At 46.0% G+C, this 21,511-nt stretch overlaps 1 protein-coding gene and 1 non-coding gene across 5 annotated transcripts in view; both read left to right on the forward strand.

Moving 5' to 3' along the window:
• Vps35l (VPS35 endosomal protein sorting factor like) overlaps positions 1-21,511 on the forward strand; it is a 98,633-nt gene that overhangs the window by 52,472 nt on the left and 24,650 nt on the right. For all 4 annotated transcript variants that reach the window (XR_012443190.1, XM_074059548.1, XM_074059547.1 and 1 more), the window contains 7 exons: positions 4,627-4,689; positions 5,439-5,524; positions 7,185-7,265; positions 9,487-9,550; positions 11,743-11,841; positions 13,553-13,630; positions 14,789-14,903. Coding sequence is in view for 3 of the 4 variants with exons in the window: in XM_074059548.1 (XP_073915649.1) it covers positions 4,627-4,689; positions 5,439-5,524; positions 7,185-7,265; positions 9,487-9,550; positions 11,743-11,841; positions 13,553-13,630; positions 14,789-14,903 (586 nt within the window). In the remaining variant the exon portion in view is untranslated. The remainder of the gene's footprint in view (positions 1-4,626; positions 4,690-5,438; positions 5,525-7,184; positions 7,266-9,486; positions 9,551-11,742; positions 11,842-13,552; positions 13,631-14,788; positions 14,904-21,511) is intronic.
• LOC141418712 (small nucleolar RNA SNORA51) lies at positions 8,916-9,045 on the forward strand. Its single transcript, XR_012443366.1, has one exon. It is a non-coding gene; the product is annotated as a small nucleolar RNA SNORA51 (small nucleolar RNA).

Consider the following 21,511-nt stretch of genomic DNA (forward strand, 5'->3'; position numbering starts at 1 on the left):
ACCTTTGCTTCTAAAGAATTCAGTGTTTCCTAAGAAGGATTCTCCACAGCCACGGTTCTGAGATCAGTGTCAGGGAGTTTAACATTAGTCTGCTTCTTATGTTCTCCATGGCCGTGGCCAACCCTGGTGTTGTCAATCCTTTATGGCAGGGTTCCCCCTGCAATGTAGCATCCAGGTCAGGATCACTTACAGTAAGGTAACTCTTGACCTCGTTAAGATGTTTTTTTAAATTTAATAACATGATGTTGTGGTACTATTGCCTGAAGTTGATTTTTGTATTATACTTAGTATAAGACAATTTGTTACATTCTTGAAAGAGTTTTAGAAAAATATTTGTGTGCATTGTGTGTGTGTGTGTTTGTGTGTGTTGCTAAGATCGAACCCAGGGCCTCATGCATGTTACACAAAGCACTCTACCACTGGGCCACACCTCTAGTGCAAGTTTTAGAATGATTTGCTAATTTCAGAATTTTCCAGCTGGGGGCATAGCTCAAGTGGTAGCATGACTGCCTAGCAAGCATGAGGCTCTGAGTTCAAACCCTACTACCACTAAAAATGTTTTTCACTATTTTCTAATTAAAATGACTCACAATTATTGAGTAGCCATTGGCCACCTGTCATCTTTTAGATGTGACATAGTAAATAAACCAGAATGCATGAACCCAGCATGGAGAGGAGATGTCTCTTCATATGAGGACCAGTATTCGTTTGGTTTTGTTGGGTATTTAGTGAGACCTTGACTGCTAGAGACTCTGTTAATTGAAAATGTTCAACAGTGTAATGATCTTAAAGTATAATTTTGCTGTATCTAAAAGCAACCCATATTGGATATCCTGGGTGTTAGACCCTTATATAAGTAAATGAGTATAACAGAAAAATACTCAAACAGTGTCACAAATTTACTCCAAGACAACTTGAACAGATGATCAAGATGGTGGTCTGTGAGAGTAGTGTATACTCAGAGACAATTATACTGCAGACCAGAACGGCCAGGTTCACAAAGCAGTCATTCTGGCAGAGTGAATGAGGGAGCCTTGAAGATCTCAGAGAGAGACACAAGGAAAAGACAGACGCATGAGAGGAAAGCATGTTTCTCTGTTCACCTTGCCTATGTTAAAACCTGCTGTGGTTAGGAGAAGCCCAATAAATTATCACTTTATTACTGTGCATTGTTACAGTTCATCCAGCACAATTGAATATTTGCACACACAATTTTGTTTTGGCCCATATATGGTATAATAAATTTTTAGGTTCTTATATACCCATTTGAGAATAGTAGATTATTAAAAGAAATAACTTTTAAAAAAAAAAAGAAAAGAAAGATGCCCTGGAGTCCACCATCATTCAGGACAGCCATCCATGTTGGTAGCATGCACTTGGTAGGGGGACCACATGAGAGAGAATGAAACTTCAGGGGTCTATGGAATTGGCTTACTCCAGTCCTGGGGTGCAGAAAAATGAGGGCGTGTTCAGAAAGTGGCAGGGACATGGGGTCAGGGAATTCAGGACCATTGTGACAGAGCTCCCAAGCTTTGAACCTGAGAGTGCAAGAAAATCAGGGCAGTGACAGAGTAAGACAGAAGTCCAGGAGTCCATCCTTAGGACGGAAAGTTGGATAAGTGAGGGGAGAGGTAAAGCGTGGGTGCTGTGAGAAATATTTGAAAGGATGGCAGAGTTGGAAATCACCATGTCACAGCCATCATAGTGACAGTGAGAGTCAGCCAGCTTCAGGTGAGAAGCGTCAGTGCCTGCTGAGCCCTGGGGAAGAGTTTGGTAGGAGCAGGATATTTGCATATCTCATAGCATCCTCTCTTGACTGCAAGGGAGAAAGTAGTGACTATAGCAGAGAAGTAGGACAGTTCTTGACCAGCTAATCACAGTTCACATCATCTGGGAGTTGTAGATGGCCACTGTGTGCCTGCAGATGTGGTGCCCCAAGAAGGACATGGCATCACCTAAGTAGCATTGCAGTCAAGAATGCATAAGCTGGCTGGGCATGATGGTACACACCTGTAATCCCAGCCACTCTGGAAGCATAGGTAGCCAGCAAATATGCAAGACCCTGTCTGGAAAGTAACTACAGCAAAAAAAAAAAAAAAAGGAGGGCTAGGTGTGTGGCTCAGGTACTGTCTAGCAAGTACAAGGCCCCAAGTTCAAACCCTAGTACTACAATAAAGAATGCAGAAGCCAAATCTAACCATGAAGGAACATGCGACAGGCCAACATTCGGGAGCAGTCTATAGTTCTTCAGAAGTGCGAATGACCGAGACAGGTTGAGGAAGCGCTCTGAATTTAACACGCAGGCTAAAAGGCATGAACACGAAACACAATACACAGTCCCAGCCTGGATCCAGAATAGAGGAGAGAGAATGGTGCTGCACGGACACGCCAAGACGGCCACCAGCACTGGGGCTGGACGGTAGATGAAAGCATCTTCATTGCGTCGGTGTTAGCGCCCCTGACCTTAATAAAAGAGAGCAGTGGAAATGTCAGAAGATGATTGTCCTCAGGTAATCCAAAATGACGGATTAGGAAGTGAGGGACAGGAGTCATGGAGCTTACCCTCGTGTGGGTCAGGAGAACGCGTGTTGTCTCACTCCTGGAATGGTAGGGCACCGTGTTAGCTTTTGGTAACTATAACAGAATGCCTAAGGTACAGTTTAGATAGAGAAGATGTTTATCTTCCAGTTCATGGTCGTGGGCCCCATTACTTTGGGCAGTAGTACATCATGGTGGGAGCACGTAGTGGAGAAAAAGTTACGTCACAAGCCAGGGGACAGAAGAGGAGGAGAAAGAGACCAGTGTCCCCTAGTCCCCTCGAGGCCTTCCATTAGGCCCCATTTTCTGAAGTTCCCACCATCCCCCAGCGGCACCACCCTTGGGACCAAGCCTTTAACACAGGGGCCTTTGGGGGACATTATTTTGGCACATTTGGCCAGAATATTAAAAATCTGTGGATGTGTGTAAAGAATACACAGGAGTTATTTGTACTATTCTTTCAGCTTTTTTCAAGTTTGAAATTATTTCAAAATAAAAAGTTAGAAAAGGTGTATGGACCGCGTGTTCACACATCCTACCAGTAGGCAGTGGAGAGAGAGGAGGTGCACAGAGGCAAAGCATTAGCTACTGAGTGAGCAGGCATTGGCTGCACAATTCCTTCCGTTTTCTCTGAGCATTTTTGTAATGAAATACTGAAAGAAAAACCCAGGGAAAAACCCTGTCTCCTAAAATCACAGTTGAATGTGGAACTACAGTGAAGTCTTTTAAATTTTTTTGTCCTAAAGGGGTAGTTGCTTTGTGTTTCAGAAGCTATTTTAGCCAGACAGTGTGGCTGTATCTTGCTCCGCCTTGGAGCATCACTGGTTATGAAATTTGTTGGTGGTGTTTTGTTTGTATGTTTCTTTTCCTTCCCCTCTCTTCCTTCTTTCTCTCTCCCTCCCTCCCCCCACCTTTCTCTCTCTCTCCTCCTCTTTCTCCCTCCTTCTCTCTTTCTTTTATTTTGGTGGGCGGGGGGACTGCAAGATCTCGCTGTTGGCTCAGGCTCGCTTTGAACTCTCCATTCTCCTGCATCAGAATCCCCAGTAACTAGAATCAAGGCAGGCGCCGCCTTTGTCATCCCCAGTAACTAGGATCAAGGCAGGCACGACCTTTGTCATGATGTCTTGAGCCCAAAATTTTTTAGTCTTCTGATTGACTGGCCTAGTGAACTGCTTAATTATAAAGTAGTCTTGCACATCTTCATATTCTGTGCTTTTATTTTTATTTATTTATTTATTTACTTACTTATTTTTGATGGTACTATGGTTTGAATTCAGCGCCTCAAACTTGCCAGGCAGGTGCTCTACCATTTGAACCATTATGCCAGCACCTTCCTATTCTATGCTTTTAGAACATGAGATTTCTCTTGAAAATGCTTTAGGCAACAAGTTTTAGTATAAACAAAATTACTTGTCAGTGAATGTTCTAGAAGGCACCCAGGGGGAGGAGTTACATTTTATTTAGAAGCAGGGCCCCCTTAGTGGTCAGGACCATGTGTGCCTCAGGGTCAGGGTGGTGGACATGAGTCCCTGGGAGTGTCTGAGCAAAGCTCATAGACTCTGCCCCATCTTCAGGTCATGCCTTGGCCTTTGACCTCACTGGCAAACTCCCTCCAATTCCTCTGCATGCAAGTAGTGAAGAAACACAGGCCCATGATAGGTTAGAATAGAGATGGCAAATTGCGGCTCACAGCCACGTGTGGCCTGTCAGCTGTTGAAGTGAATAAAGTTTTATTGGCACACAGACACCCATTCCTTTCACAGGTTGACTAGCAGCATTGGGTAGTTGGAAAGGCTGGGCCCTTTTAGAAAGTTTGCTCTCCCCTCCAATAACAGCAACAGCTGAGGTAGTGGAGTGCCTTCAAAGGCAGGCCCTGCTTGGAGCATGTGCAATATCCCACTTACTTCTCACGGGCCCTGCTCTGAGCTCCATTCTACATGGGAGGAGACTGGGGCTGAGGGAGAGTGGCTTCCCAAGGCTGTGATGGAGGAGTGTGGAGAATGGAGGGCAAACCCAGATCAAGACAGGAAGGAGGGTCACCTTTTTAAAATATGTGTTATTAACTAAGGTGTGTCTTCTGTATCACAGCTTCAGTCAATAATTAAGAAAGTTATCACCCACTTCCACGATTTCTCAGTGCTTTTCTCAGTGGTAAGTAGTGTTTCTGAACTCTCTTTGGAAATGTGTATCTATTTCTCGCTAAAGTTTTCAAGATAACTGAAAGCAGAAGAAATAGTTAATAGCTCCTTTCAAAAAGCATTTAGGTCAAATCAACTTAGTTAAGTAATTCTGTCCTAACAATATAAGCAGCATTTGGAAAAGTAATCCCCATTAAGCGAAAGACAAATATTATCTCCATTTCATTCATTACTCACCAGTAGGATGTGTGCACCTGTTGGGTCTGGCATGACTTTTCAAATCTGGCAGTTAAATTGGGCATCTTTCCTCCTTCCTCCCTCTTCCACATCGATTTGCACTTGGGACAGATGCATATCCCTTATCCGAATTGCTTGGGAGCGGAAGAGTTTCATGTTTTCAGATGTTTTTGGATGTTGGAACATGTTATATGCACAATGAGGTGTTGGGGGGTGGGACCCCAATGTAAATGCATACATAGCCTGGAGGTTATTTTGTACAATGTCTGTCACACCGCCACGTGGGGACGGAGCTTCGTGGCATCCCGTGGTGCTGATGATCATTTAGATTTTAGAGCATTTTCTATTTCAGGTTTCCAGACTAGGGGATGCTCAACCTGAAATAGCTTAAAAAGCCCCAGCCAGATCTTCCAGGGGAGGCCTGAGTGCCTCTGCTCCTCATTTGGCCCCCAAAGAAAAGTGACCACATAGTCCCTCCCTCCAGTTACCTGTGGTGGTTGCCTATAGATGACTCTTTATTCCTAGGAAAAATTTCTACCGTTTCTGGACATGTTTCAGAAAGAGAGTGTGAGAGTGGAGGTTTGCAAGAGCATCACGGAGGCCTTTGTCAAGTGAGTACTGCCCCGCATGGTGGGAGCCTGGTTCCGGGGCCCTGTGAGAGGGCTGATGAGTCAGATTGTGCACTTGGAGGATCTTGTACCTGAAACACAGCAGGAAGAACCATCTTAAAAGCAGGTGCCATGCTGGGCATAGTGTTATGCAGCTGTAATCCCAACACCAGGAGGCTGAGGTAGGGGGACCTCAAGTGTGAGGCCAGCCTGGGCTGCTCAGTGCGACCTTCCTTCCAAAAAAACAAAAACAAAACAAAACAGTGGGGGCCATGATTCAAGTTTAATTCGGCCTAAGAAGGCAGACTGACAAGTACTGGCACGGATCTGTCCAGAGCTCAGTTACTATAGCATGTTTCTGGAAGGAGGTCTCTGGATGAATGCTTCGGAGAAACATTTTAAAGGACAAAAATACGGTGCACCCAGGGATACACATGCCAGGGACATTCGAGGTCCAGTGTTTAGTGTATAGCTGGCTGGTTTGTGATTGGTTTTCAAATCTAGCTCGTGTAATTTTGTTAAGTCTGTGTTTCCCCACACGGCCCACTCCCCATGGTATACGAGATGATTTGAAGGTGGCCACGCAGGAAGGGTTTTTTTAGTAGGGGATTATATATGGTAAAGTCTTGTTTGTTCAGACACAGGCACACAGAACACCTACAGAGTGCTACATAGAGCCACGTGCAGTGTTCCTTCTAAATGTTTATTGAGAGAGCCTATTACAGCCCACGCATTGTTCTAGAAAATCAAGTTTTCAACCCCCTGCTCTCACTGGACATGCAGCAGCACCTGTAGTCCCAGGAGGTTGAGACCAGCCTGGCCTGCACAGTGAGACCCCATCTCAAAAAAGAAATACTAAAAAACCTTACCTTCTAGTGGTGAGACCAAAAGAAGTATAAATAATAAACCCAGGTGGTAAGGTGTGTAAGATAAAGAGAAACCAGTGTGTGGTGAAGAAGGATGAAGGAAGGTGAGAGATCGAGTGTGCGGGCCAACGAAAGCTGTTTTCTTTTTTAAGTTATATATTGATTTTGAAGATACTATACAGTATATAACCAGTTCATCTGTGATTTCATAGGTTTTTTTTTTTTTTAGGACATGGTTAGATTTAAAAAATGAAAATTGCTTTAAATATTGGGTATGTAGGTGTGGTTGAGTTTAGAAATTTGAGTTGGTTGCTCAAATATGTGGCAAGCTTGTTATCTTTTGAAAAGATTAATATGAATTTGTCATTAATATGCTTAGAACAAATAGAGCTACATTACTTACCTAAACATTTGTTGCAGGAGTTTGTCCTTTTATATCATTTGGGAAACGAAGTGAGTAATTTTGCTCAGCATTAATACTTAACACACAGATTTTGGGCAGCTTTAGAAAGGGCGGGAAACTTGGTAAGAAGGCGGGCTTGCCCTCGCCTGCCTTAGGCAATGTAGCAATTTCATTCTGATCTTGCAGTTAGGAGAAGTTAAGTAGTGTAATGGAGGAGCTTGTTAGTTGAAGGAGGAAGAGGAAATGCAGAACCTTTCCCAGTACAGGTGAACTTGGCCACTGAGGTGCTAGTCTGACTGTCGCATCTCAAACACATCCAGTTGATGTGATGTAAGCCTACTGTCATTGCTGTTGATGGACAGAACTTCTACCCCAATCTTTTCATGTTTCCTAGGCAGCAGCAGGAGCCCACCAAGGACCCAGTCATCCTGAATGCCCTTCTGCACATCTGCAAGACCATGCACGACTCTGTGAAGTAAGCCATGCGTAACTCTGAAATGCAATGTGGATGGGTTTAAATGCCACCTGCTAGTACGTCAGGGATGAAGCCACACTGGGAATAGCTGTCTGGGGTCTCCTAAGAGTCTTGCTAACAAGCATATTCCAGGCCTGGGAGCAGGGAGCAGAGGGGAGGGAGCCTTCTGGAGAAAATGAGATGGCAGATGTTCACACAGAGGGATGGCTGCTGGATCGAGAGACTGCTATTCATGCACGTGAAGTCAAATACCACGGGAGAGGGTGTAACAGTGAACTCACTCATCTGGTAACAGCCTTTTAGCTTTATCTTGTTAGAGACCAATTACTTAGAGTTCTGATGAAGTTGCTTACATTTCTTCCACGAAGGGCTTTATTTGCTCAGTTTACTTGGGCTCAGATCTGTCCACAGGCCTTACCATTAGGTCAGAGGCTGAATTATCACTAACCTTTTTTTGCTCTTTATTTTTTTTTCTTTTTCCTTTTTTAAATGTATTTCCATTTGACTGTGTTTGAGACAGTTCCTGCTCATTTGTGGTTATTTTAGCAGCTGGATTTACTGAGAAATGTTGCATAAATTGAAACATTGTTTTGCAACTTCATCAACAAGATGCATTTCTTTTCTTCTTTTTCCTTTTTCTTCTTTAAGTTTAGGGAGTCTTTATTTCCATGACTGTTTTCAAACTCATCAGTAGTTATAAAAAACTACCAAGCTTATTTTTGCTGGGTGTGGTGATGCATGTGTATAATCTCAGCACTCAGAAGACTGAGGCAGGAAGAGCTCATTCCGGGCCAGCCTGGGTGACATTTTTATAATAAATAGGCCCAGTAGACTTTAGTTGGGTAAACAGAAATAAAGTCATAAAAGAGCATCCAGAAAGGACTTGTATTTGTAAGACCTTGCTTTGTGACTGAACAGTCCAGAAGGTGGGAAAGGTAGCTCCCCTTTGGCACCTTATCCAGGGACCAGTCCCTTCTGTCTTGCTGTTCTGCCATCCCTGAGTGATGTCCTTGTCTTTCTGCTGGAAACTGGCTTCTTCCACCATGTTGATGGTCCAGCCTGCGGCCGTGGAAGACCACAGCTTTCTCTTAGGGACAGCGTGTGGAAGGCTTGCCTATCATCTGTATTCATACCTCATCTTCATACCTAGCTATGAAGATGGCTGGGGAATGTCTCCAGCAACTGAGCTCATCACATAGTGGAGGGCCGTGCAGCCTTTGCCAAAACTTACTTCCCTCCCAGAACAGACCAAACAGATTTCATTCCTAAGCTGGGAGAGTGCTCAAGAGGTTAAAGTGCTCTCTAGGAGAGACTCAGGGTTCAGTCTCCAGTACCACTTAAAAAAAATTATTCTTGCTTTTTCTGGGCTCTTAAATTTTCTTTTTCAGTGGAGGAGATTAAATCCAAGGCCTCTTACATGCCAGGGCTCTCTCTTGGAACTATACCACCAGCCCAAACTCGTACATTTTCTAAAAATAAGTTTGAAGAAACTTTATGGGCCTCATATGTGTAATCAGTGCTATAAACTTGACATTTTTAATTCTGTGTTAAGTTCTCTATTAAATAAGAGCGTGATTTACGTTAAGATGCATCAAAAACCAAGGTGGGTGGAGAGGGAGTGAGTGGATGGTCACGTGATAAGACAGGTGTTGTGGCCTGGTGCTTACCACAGGCTGTGTTTTTACAGACGGTATGGAAAGAGGAGGCAAAGCAAACCTACCCCATATACACCTCAGCCCAGGCCCTGTGCCTGGTCTGTATTGTGAATGGGGAGACCTAGGTCAGGAAAAAAAAAAAAAGACAGGTGTTGTGAGATGGTAGTCATGGGGCTCTCAGTGGGTATGTGGTGGTCACTGGAAAGATTTTTGGTGTGTGAGGGAGATTGTTTTTTATAATATATTGTCAGAATTCTTTGAAATGCAAAATCTGACATTAGACCTTTCTGCCATATTCCCCAGAAGAGAGAGTTGCCTTTTCTTCTCCTGATAGTAAATGTATCTTGAGATGGCGTCCTGGAGGGAGTGAGGGGGCACATTTAAATGCTGCTCATTTCGATTACATGTTTTTATCCAAAGGAAAATACACCCCCTGGCGAGAGCTTTTGTAACCTAGAAATGTGCAGACCATTCCTCCTGTGAGATCATTTACCTCTTGTCTTTGTGTCTTCAGAAACTTTGAATTTTTTGCCTCCTTGTTAATTATGTACAATTATTGATTGCAGTGCACTCACTCTTGAGGATGAGAAAAGAACACTGGCACATTTGATTAATGGATTTATAAAAATGGTAAGTTCAGGGGAAACCACTTCAGTGTGCGTGGAAGTGTGATGTCATTGTTTATCTGCGCTTTGGCGAATTCACTTTACGTAATGTTCCCTGGTGCTTTTCATTTTAGCTGAGATAAGATGGGGTTGTAAACGTCTTCCATTAGTGAGGTCTCCTTTGGGAACAAAGAGAGCCAAGATAAGCTGGCTCCAAGAGAAATGAAAAGGGGAGAGGTTGCAAGAGGGATTCATTGGCTCATGTATCAGAAAGCCTGGGATGGAACCCTAGAGTTGCCCCTGGACTGGGGTCTCCGCCTTGTCCTCTGGACCTGCTGTCCACATCATCTTTGACTCCACTCTGCTCTGTTGGCCTCTTTCTTGGAGATGTTCACTTTCTCCACCCACAGAGTGCTCTGGGTTTTTCCATCCCCAGCTCTGCAGCCCAGCAGGAGGCACTCCAGCAGAAGTCCTGGGGTTGGGGCTCTTTGGATGACTTGGGTCATAGCCCCAGCATACTGTTTGTCCAGGCCTGGGAGACATCTGCACCTGAGGGTGATCCAAATCACAGGGACAAGAGTGGAGAGAAGGTTCCCTTTCTGACATGGCTGATACACTGATTGTCAGGTGGTGGAAAAGCTGTGGGTGGACAGAATGCCAGATGTCCAGTTCCCAGTCCATCTTACTTCATCTACTGCTACGGAACGACTCACCCCAAAGTGTGGTGGCTTTAAGTAACTGCTTTGTTACTGCTTAGAGTTCTGTGAGTTGGTAACGAGGCTGCTCCAGGTGGAACTGACTCATATGGCAAGATGGGACTGGAGGACCCAGGGCAGCCTTGCTCACTTTCCCAGGCTGTGTGCTGGCTGTTGGTCAGCTGTCTGTTTTCATCCATGTAGCCTCTTCCTTTTCACTCTTCTGTCATTCGGTACTCTCAGTTGAGCTGCCTTACATGGTGTTGGCTTCTATGAGGACACAGGTGGAAGCTGCAGGGCTTTTGAAGACAGAGGCTAAGAAATTATACAGTTGGCCAAAGCAAGGCTTGAGACCAGCCTGGATGGGGGGAGCAGAAAATATCCCACCTCCTGACAGGAAGAAACAGACCGTGTGGAAGAAAAGCAAAGCAGCCACCTTCTCTGGAAACATCCTGCCATTGCACATGCCATCCCAGACCAATCTGTGCCTTAGTGCTTAGGCTAAAACACCAGCTGCCACCAATATCTTTTTGTCATTGCTGTCATTGTTACAGTGAGGCCTTGCTATGTCATCTGGCCTGGCTGTAGACTTCTGGCTCCAGTGATCTCTCCTCAGCCTCCCTAGTAGCTGAAAATTGCAGGTGCATACTGTGACACTTGGCTAATATAACCTTGAAATTGTGATTGTACTGGGGAGCCTCTCCGTTATCCTTGGTTTATAGAGTATACTGACCAGGTGGTATTTATCATTGTAGGGGTTACTGAGTTATAAGGGAAGGAAGATGAGGGAATATGATGTGACCCCTGATAGGCTCTGATGGAAATACAAAGCTAAACCTTCTCAGGACAGAACTGACTGATGGGCACCACCAGCTGTTACAAGCTTAACAGGAAGAGAGGGGAGGTTTGATGGTGGAGAAGCTTCCTTTGTGGCTCTGGGGGACACTAGTGAGCTACTGAGGTCAGGTCTCAATCAAGAAGCAGAAAGGTGTGGCCTGTGTTAGGGAACCTCCTATAATAAGTGGCTCTCAAGCCGTAGCTGACAAAATTCCATGATTTCCTTCTAAGCCTGGAAAATCCTATTTATGTTTTGAGCTTCTGGGTTTTTGTTGTTGTTTTTTTGGTGGGACTGGGATTTGATCTCATGGCTTCACACTTGCAAAGCAGGTGCTCTCCCACTTGAGCCACACCTTCAGTCCATTTTGCTCTGGTTATTTTGGAGATAGGGTCTCTCAAACTGTTTGCCCAGGATGGCCTTGAACTGTGATCCTCCTGATCTCAGCCTTCCAAGTAGCTAGGATTACAGGTGTGAGCCGCCAGTGCCCAGCTTTGAGCTTCTGTCTTCTGTCCTTTGACTTTTCATGTTCTTGTCTGATGCCTGTGTCACACAGTGGAGCTGGCAACATCACACGGGTTGATGTGACACTCAGTCTTTCTAGGTAGAATGTACGTGTGGATGTGTTTTCTGTGTCCTCACTAATGATGACGCTGTTGGTTTTAGCATCTTTCTTATTGATTATAGGTTTCCTTTGGCCGTGACTTTGAACAACAGCTAAGTTTTTATGTGGAATGCCGGTCGATGTTTTGCAGTCTGGAGCCTGTTCTCGTGCACTTGATCCATGTAAGGATTTTCACTCTCTCAATATGGTCTGCACACTGCTTTTAGTTTAGGGCTCTTTTGGCCCCAGGTCACTATTGTTCTCTGGTGGAAAAGGTGGCTTCTCAGAGTTTAATAAAACCTGGAGCTTTGTTTAACTCTGTGCATGGTTTTATTAACCTCTTTTTTTCAAAAATTGCATGCCAAAGAGTTAAGTGCCTTCCACTGCAGAGTTACAGAGATAATAAGCTGGAGTCCCTTGTGACCTAACCAGAGGTTGAGGGGTCATGGCATTTCTCCCTAACTTGGTGGCCCTATGCCAAAAGAAAAGTAGTAGTTCTATTTATTATGAAGTTAGGTACAGACAACTTTCTGGTCTAACAGCTTGGTAGCCGTTTGAAAAGGTAATATACATCAATTGAGAAGAGTAGTATTTTTATGTGATTTTTAAGTAACCATAATAACTTCTAATGACACTGTTGAGTTTCCCACCCTTGAAATCAGATTAGACTCTGCTGCTCTTATTTTCTGCTCTGTCCCTCATTGACTCTTTCATATTTTTGCGCAATACTTAAACTCAGGTCGCAAATGCAGGACGCGAGTGTAGGTTTGTAAAGCAGTCCTGTGTTGTCACGAGCTGCCAGTATTTTGAGTCACACCGGCATTTTGCACAGAGTTCAGCAGTCATTGGCCCCCAAAACTGTGGTGTCCTCGTGAGTTTGATGCACTATGCTAGAGGTCCAGCTGTTTGGTGGTACTGGGATTTGAACTCATTGCTTTCTATCTGCTAGGCAGGTGCTGTGTGGCTTGAGCAGTGCCTCCAGCCCTTTTAGCTCTGGTTTTTTTGGAGATGGGGTCTCACTTTTTGCCCAGGCTGCCCTGGACCACTATCCTCCTGTATTACACTTCCCACTGTCTCTGGGATGACAGGCATGTGCCACCATACCCAGCTTTTTTCCCTTGAGATGGGGGGGGGGTCTCATGAATTTTTTGTTCCCTGGGCTGGCCTTGAACTGTGATCCTTCTGATCTCAGCCCATCAGGTAGCTAGGATTACAGGTGTGAGTTATCAGTGCCCGGCTCAGGTACAGCCTTTTCATATTTTTGGAAAGTTTCTCTCAGGCTCTGTGATTGCTTCATGCCCATTCAAGAACAGCTTTTTCATATTTGCTTACTACTTAGCTGTATCTTAGCACAACTGAGCTTAAGACCTGAAGGTAGAGACTTTGTGTATCAAATGGGAATAGGTGGAGGCACCTGCCCTGTAGAGCTGGAAGGATCTAATGAGCTAATGAAGGGACTTGAGCTGAGCGATGTGGCCACAGGTTCGGCTGCTCTTACTATTGTGTGGCCAAAGTGTATACTCTGCTCCTAGATTTGGAAGTCTCTCAAGCTCTCTAAAACCTTGGGCTTAGAGTGTGGGATTTCTGGGATTAGAGGAAGTGAACCCTGGGTATCATTAAACCATAAAATGATCATTCCTAGGGCTGATTGGTATGCACCGGCTAACCAAATGAGCGCCTTTTGTTCTGTGCTCCTGGAGATGTTTGCTTAAGACAAGATCTGGTCTGGGCCTGCTGACCCCTGGTCTGTCAGGGTTCGGTGCTAACCAGTCCTGGTCTCTTAGCTTGCTGGATTGACATGTTTATAGTGAATGTCCAGCTCTCCGTAGAAGATGTTTATCTGTATCGGCCGTCATTTCATAATCACTTCTGTTTATCTCTTTCTAAATCCAGAGTGTAAACCGGCTGGCAATGGAAACAAGAAAAGTAATGAAGGGCAATCACTCCAGAAAGACGGCTGCCTTTGTCCGGGTGTGTTCTAAGGAGGACTTTGAACTCCAGTGGGCTGTTCAGTTTGCAGATTGTAAATCAGTGTTCCCAGTTACAGATAAGTGTGTCACGATAAGGTAGTTTTTGGCTTACTATTGATTTTTCAGATTAACTTTTCCCTAGCTGTCTATGGGCTGATCATTTTCATACCATTTTCAAAACAAATGATCAAAGGGGTTTGAATTTTAAAACAAATTGGCCATGTCCATTTCCCAAATCCAAACTACTCAGAAATCTGGAACTTTTACCAGTATGATGCCAAAATGGAAAATTCTACACGGTGAAACTGTGTCTCATACACAAAATTATGAAAAATATAATACTGCCTTTAGACTGGGTTTAAAGTGTATTAAAAACAGAAATGAATTTTGTGTTTTGACTAGAGTCCAACCCTGTGAGCTCTCATTAGCATATGCAAATATTCCAGTATCCAGAAACCTTGGAAATCTGAAACACTTCTGGTCCCAGGCATTTCAGATAAGGGACACTCAACCTGAATGTTTTGAGGGGTGGTGGAGAGATGGATTGGCATTTTGTGTACCGGTTGAATCACCTCTAATTTTCTCTCTCTCTTATAAATTGTTTTGGGTTTTTGTTTGTTTGTTTGTTTTGGTTATTTTTGGCCTGCACTGGGGTTGTACTCAGGGTCTCCTCTTGAGCCATACCTCCAGCGCTTTTTGCTTTAGTTTATTTTTCAGGTAGGGTCTCATGCTTCTTTTTGCCTGGGGCCTCAGTTCTCTTGTCTCCTCTTCCTTCATGGCTGGGATTGCAGGCATGTACCACCATGCTTGGCCCTTTAACGTATTTTATAATAGATTTCTAATATGTTATTTTTCCTAAGTAGTTGGTTTAAATGTTGCTTCTTTATCTGCCAGCATTAGGTGTTATATTTGTACTTCTGCAATGATGGGTGCAGAATAATTTTTCACACACCGTACTACCCTCACCTCCCCCTCCTCACTCTTCAAGGGTTGTCAGATATAGGAGAGCCAGGAGGGGAAAATCAGGGGGATTGACTGGGGAGAAACACATGGCTTAAGCATTGTGTTTTACTTGCAAGCACAAGCTGCCTGGGCACAGGAGTACCTGCCAACTACCGTGGCACGGCCGCCCTAATCTGCGTTCCTTCCTTCTCTCCAGGCCTGTGTCGCCTACTGCTTCATCACCATCCCCTCACTGGTGGGAGTCTTCACGCGGCTCAACCTCTACCTGCATTCTGGCCAGGTTGCCTTGGCCAACCAGTGCCTCTCCCAAGGTAAGCCTGTGGTTCTCTTATCCCTGTCAGTCCTGCAGCTGAGAAAAACTGAGCCAGCTGCATGGGGGAGAGGGTAAGATTCCCTTAAGGAGCACAGAGGCCACTGTGGTATGCGCGCCTGTGATCCCAAGAAGTAAAACTCCTAGTGTTGGCAGATGAAGAAGCAACAGAGGCTGGAAGATTACCTCCAGCAAAGGTAGCAAGACCCTGTCTCAAAACACAAGAAAAGCAAAAGGACTGGAGGTGCTGCCCAGTGGTACAGCACCTATTTACCACAGTCCAGCAGTCGGGAAAGATGAAAGAAACAAAAGGGATGATGAGTATTGAGTCTCCTCTAGTAGGAAGCACGTGAGTCATGCACACATTCACAGAGACAGATAGATATTCTCCTGTAAGATCTTACATCTGTCTCAGGCAGGCCAGCAACCCAGACCTTCTGGGCAAAGGACACTGGAGAACTTGGAGAGTTCGGAGTGCTCAGTCACAGCAGATCCACGTCTGCTTTTTTGCTGTTGATGTTTTATGGTGTGTTTGAGACCCCAGAGACACACTGAGAATTCTGCTCCATGGTAGGTGCAAAGTGTTTCTGAGGCAAAGGCGTGTGGGTGGAGCTTATCTGAGAGGCCACCCCAGAGTGTCAGGGCCATGGGGACACGAGCTCAGGAAGGAAGGAAGCCAACATGAAGTGCAGTAGCAGGCTGTGGGTCACTGGGGCCTACTCTTACTGGGAGGTGGTGTCCCCACACCTCAGTGCTCCCTCACCTGAGGGGCATTGGAGGCTTCTTTACCCTTTACCTGTCTGGGTGGGTGTTGCTTCTCAGGTGTCACCTTCCTAGCGCTCTGGCCTGCTTCATACCTGAGCCAAGCAAACATTCTCAGATGGGAATCCCAGGTGTTCCGTGCTGAGCACCACCTTCCCTGTCTCATACTCAGGATGCGTGGGCAACCCTGGCTGGTGGCCAGGTATCCCTTCATCAGCAGGCCACACCACAGAGAGTGAAAGAAACTGCAGTGTGACATTTAGGTAGCAGCTGCTGTGTGATGAGTCCCTTGCATTCATTCATCCCATGTCATTCTCCCGGAGGCAGGGCCTGTGGTTGGAGCCTCCTGCCCGAGAGAAATCCGGGCTTGATCCCCAGGCAGAGGCTGAGTGGCACCCAGCCCTGGTCATGTGTCCTCGACCATGCCCTCCCACCACTTACACACTGGTGTGTACAGTGTGGGTAGTCAGGGTGCTCACGTGACCACTGGACTCCTGGGGCTCTGTGTGAGGTGGACAGGTGACTTCAGCGGTGGGTTCCCCAGCCCGTCCTCACAGGTTATGCTGGGGTCATTGTCACTGCTTGCCACCATTGTCTCAGAGGGACCTTCTGGGCCAGGTAGAGAGTGGTCACTTACTCCCCTTTTCTTTGGATCCATGGCGTGGTGTTCATCTGTATCTTGACTCACCTGGGAGCTGAGTGAAGGCACCAGAGCTCTGGCCCTCAAGGTCTTCAAGCGTGGCTGCCCTCAAGGAACCTTTTCACGCTCTGCTTGGCTTTGCGCTCAATCCCTGGGCAACTCTAGTGGCTTCCCAGTGCTCTTGGAGCCTGTTCTTTAAACATACTAAGCTGCCTCCCAGTGTGGAGCTTTTGCACTCACCGTTCTGTCTTTCTAAAATGTTCTTTCCACAGATACATGCTGCTTCTGCTTATTACAAGGTGGATGGTGAGAAGCATAGCTCTTTAGGGAAGCCTTTCTTGACCCATCTGTTGGAGTAGCTGCCCCTCCTCAGTCTCTCCTGCTCGGTACCTCGTCGTCAGCTCACACACCACACCGGGAGGTTTTCTTACTGCTGTTTGTTTACCTGCTTGCTGCTCAGGACACCCTCTCTCCTCACTCAGGACAAACAGCTGTCCTCACTGTGTGTTGGTAAACACAGAACCTTCTCCTAGAAGCCATCTTTGGCTTTGCTAAGGATGGGTTAGCAGGAAACAAAATAAAAATTAACAGCCACCATCCAAAACATGGAAATGAGAAGGCGCTGCCTTGGATTTTACCTTTTAATTTTTATTAGCCTATATTAATTGAACAGGGGGGTGTTTCCCTGTGATATTTACATTCGTGCCCACAGTAGTTGTTAGAGAGTTTAAATCTTTGTATACTGGCTCCCTCTTAAGAAGTTTAGGAATATTCGGCCAGGGGATGCCTGAGTTTGTTCTCACCAGCAGCACACGGAACAGATACCAGAGTTGCAGATTCCAGAGTTGGGCACCATGAGCAGAGGCTCTGGAGGTTGGTTTTCTTCTAACTTTATAAGATCACCTTTGAATGTTGTAGATCTCAGACAAATTTGTGACTGGGTTCATGCTGTTAAATAAAAAAAGCAAAACAGAATTTCCCCAGGCAGATCAAGGCTCCCCCTTCATAAGACTGACTGTTCCAGGAGCTATTCAAGGAGAGCTGGGAGCCCTGCCTCCCGTCCACCCCAAGGGCCACCCTGCACTCTGCAGGGGTGAAGACAGCAGTGATAGAGCCCTGGGCCCATTGCCCGCCTGCTGCACCCCTTACTTACTTCGAGCTACTGCTTGGAGTGAGAACGTGGTGTGCACTTCTAGTTTAAAAATTCATCTGAGAATTTTTACTCAGGTCTCTAAATGCTGTGGTGCTAAACCTTAAAAGCCTGTTATTGTTGTTCTGAAAGCCACGCACAGCAGTTGCTGGCCAAAATAAATAATGCATTCAGTTACTGAGAAGGCCAAGGCTAAATAGAAATTAAATGAAGCTTATGAAAACGGGCCACTTTTGTTTGCAGCTCAACATAATATCCTCCTGTTTCAGCTGCTTATGGAACATCACCCTCTCCCCCAGGTCATTTTCTTGCCTGCCTTAACCCAGCTGTGAGTGTATCTCCTTTAGCACCTGTGGCTTTGCCAGGGCCAGGAGTCTAGCCCCCAGCAGGCCAGTGCAGGGAGGCCAGTCCGACCCTTTGTACAGAGTGGGGCTGTGTGCAGACTGGTTCCTGCTAGGATCCCATACCATTCCTAAGTCTTCTGTGCTTAGGGAAACAGAAGACTTGCAACTCAAATGTTTGGTCCAGGTTCCCACCTGGAGGTGCCCAGAAGTACCTGTTTATCTTTCCTTTCAGCCCTTGTCCAGGATAACTTCTTGCCCTGGCAGTGACTCTTTCTGGAAAATTACTACCTCACCCCAGCAGGGGCAGGTTCTTACCCTTTTGTTTTAACTTTAATTCCTTTATCCTCACAGTTTCTAATCTCTAAAGGGAGGGTGCAGTCAGGCTTCACGTCTTCAGGTTCCACATTTGAGGATGCAGCGAACCACAGATGGAAAATTCTCAGGGGGGGCTGTGCTGAGCATGTGTGAACTTTTTCCTTGTCACGTTCCATAAGCAGTGTAGCACAGCTGTCTCACAGCATTTGCATTACACGAGGTGTTCGTCATCTGATCGTGATTGTGCCTAGGTTATATGCAGCTCCCGCACCATTTTGTATAAGAGACTGGGGTGTTCTTGGATCCTGGTACCTTCAGGGGTCCTGAAACCAGTCCCCTGCAGATATTGAGGGGTAACTGTATTTTACAATGGGAGTACAGTTTAAAGCAGGTCTTAAAAGAACGTTGTCTTGGGGTTGGGGGTGTAGCTCAGTGGTGGAGTACATGCCTTGCATGCACGAGGCCTAGATTAGATCAGCTCCATAAAATAAATAAAGTTGTATATTATGTAATACTCAAAACAAATAAACGAGTATTATATGTTTATGGAGATGGCATGGGACTGGGAGAAAGAAGGAGTGGAATGGTTGGCGTTCCACAGAGTAAGTGGTGTGGGCCAGGGTAGAGGAGTGTGGTCACCTGTGTAATAGCCAGCAGCAGGATGTTATTGAGCCCTACTTAATGGTGACTTTCAAGTCTCCCGAATGCTGTGGTCCCAGCCCTGACTCTACCACTTAGGAGCAGATGCTTCTGGACAAGTTGACCTTTCTGTGCCTCAGTTTCCCCGTCTGTAAAGTGGAAGTGATGGCGGTATGCTGTCTGTTAAGATGAAATGAGGGAGTGACCATAGAGCACTTGGCCACACAGCTGCTCAGTGAGCCTTGTCTCCATAGGGCAGCCTTTCAGATGAACATGCACGGGGTTTTAGGAGCCAGCTCTGCAGCGACTGGTGGCAGAGTTCCCAGGAGCCAAGTGACCCCTTGAGTCTTGGGGTTCATGTTTAAGGTCACACTGACTGGCTCTGTTAACAGAACATCTTTTGGCAAAAATACAGAATGACTTTTCTGCAAAACCCAGAGGAACCCATGGGGATTAAGCAGCTGACTTGTGCTGGACATAAGCCTGCAGTTCCCCTAGGCTGGAGCAGGACAGGAAGAGGAAGCGCCGCAAAGCAATAGTGAAAAGAAGACTACTTTCCTCCATAACTTGAGTAATAACACTTTTCCCAACCGCTGCAGGGCATGATCCCCGTCTTTCCATCTTTTAAATTTTACTTTGTTTAGTTTTTTGGTCTTTGCGTCTTTATCCTAGAGCTTTGCCACACTCTCGGTCTCCCCCACCCAGTCCCAGACAGAGAATTAGGTCAGGTTGTCCTGTAAGAGTGTCTTCCTTGCACCCTTTACTGTCCTTATCACCTTTGTGACTTAGTAAGCACATAAACGATTGTCTGCCCCCGTCCTGGGCTCCATGAAATCCTCCCTGTCCTTGCTGCAGTGCTTCTGACTGCTGGCACATTGGCTGCCATGTGTGTATTCAGTGTGCGCTGAGTGAGTGAATGGCGACTGCGTGGTAACAATGGCTGATAATTCTTAGTAAAAGCAAAGTGCTAAGAAACCTCTCCCAGTGCGAACATAACTAGAAAAGGGTGCCAGAGGCCTTCTTACTTGGGGTAAATCATTTCATATTTGAGGAAAAGAAGACGTCTGGTTCAAGCATAGCTCAGGCTGGTGGACACACTTAACTGCTGTGCTGGTGTGACGGGGAGGACCTGGGGACACACGGGGCAGTTGGGGAAGGCCTTCCCTTCAGAGATCTGAACTCCTGGCAGAGGAGTCTAGAGCAATCTGGATGTATTGTCAGATGGGAGATCATGGATGACGAAATTGAGGCTTGTGATTTGCCCAGGGGCATCCAGCTAAGAAGTGACCTCAGCTGATGTCACTGTGCTCCCTGTGGTGAGGTCATCCCCCACGCCAAAATGAACTTTGATATCTAATTCCAGGAACATGTGGGGCTTGAGAGCAGTATTATAGAATGAGCATTCGATCACCGTACGTAAGGGGCAAAGGCCCAGAATTAAGAAGGGAACATGAACCCTTTCTGCATAGGGAAATCTAAGCCTCCCCTTCACAGAGAGAAGGCACAGCCTCCCGTGGGCTGCCGCATGACTGCGGTGTAGACAGGTAGAGTCAGGTGACTCCCGGGCAGATGCCTTGGGGACCCAGAGATCAAAGAGGGAGAGCAAGTAAGTCTGCAGAGCCTCCTGATGGCAGTGAAGAAACCGGGAAGTAATTTATACGTCCCTGGTGGACTTGACACGTTAAATATTGATGCTCAGAGTGAACAGAAAGGGTGTGCTGCCTAAGCCAGGTGGCAAAGTCAAGGCCACATTAAGCTCTCTTTGGAAATGATTAAGCCATAACAAATGAGGTATTTAATTGTCCCCAGACTTTCACACTTGTTTAAATTTTGCTCTGTAGGCCTGTCGTGGAGCAGTGGCCCTGACGTCCTCGGCCTAACTGCTTTAGCAACAACTTCTGTTGGAAAAACACATGGAAGTCATACCCAGGATTAAACCTCGATGAGTAACTTGTCTTTGGATATTAACCTGACCCTGGGACCATGTGGCTTTCCCAAGAGCACCCATGTTCTGGCGACAGCACCTCTTTAGTGGAGGCCACATTTGCAGGATTAGGTTATGTTCTGCTGTCGCCTTTCATGTGGTGACTTCTGTCTGTTGAGATTGTTGCTCCAAACCAACCCAAACAGATGGAAAGGCTGAAGCTGGGTACAGACGTTTTACAGCGAGGGTTGTAGACCTAGAGAGAATGAATCTTCTCCAGGCAGAAGCCTGCAAAGGACGTTCAAGGGATGGGTGCATCTAAGCCGCTGGGAAGCCCAGCCTTAAGTCCTGATGTCTGCTTTCCTAGACCTCCCTGGCCTGGGTCAGCGGCCCAGCAGAGGTGTCTAGGACACATGAGGGACCAAAGGTCTGGCCGTGAATTGCCTTTGAGGTCTTGTTTGGCCCAAGGATTTTATGGCTCTAATGAGGAGTAAAGGTTTCCATAACACTGACCTAATGTTTTATTAAAAAAGCAAAATCCCGCCTTGTGAGGGTGGGCCAGGTTTTCACGGTGACCACGTCTTCTGATTCACGCACAGAGTTCCAGAGCACCAGTGCCAAGGACCTTTCTCCTGTAGGTCACAGTCAAATCCATGGTCACGGGTGTCTGGGGAGATTGTTCTTCATCCTGTTAAAAAGAGAGGCAGTCTCTGTGCTCGTTTGCATTTTAATGACTTGTATTATAAAAATTAGGACTGCTCATTTGAAAAAATAAAAGTTCCAAAATAAAAAGTCTGATAACAAGCTTGACCCCTTCCTCCAAAAAGTCACTGTT

This window comes from Castor canadensis, chromosome 17 (genome assembly GCF_047511655.1).
Source record: "Castor canadensis chromosome 17, mCasCan1.hap1v2, whole genome shotgun sequence".
Taxonomy (NCBI): domain Eukaryota; kingdom Metazoa; phylum Chordata; class Mammalia; order Rodentia; family Castoridae; genus Castor; species Castor canadensis.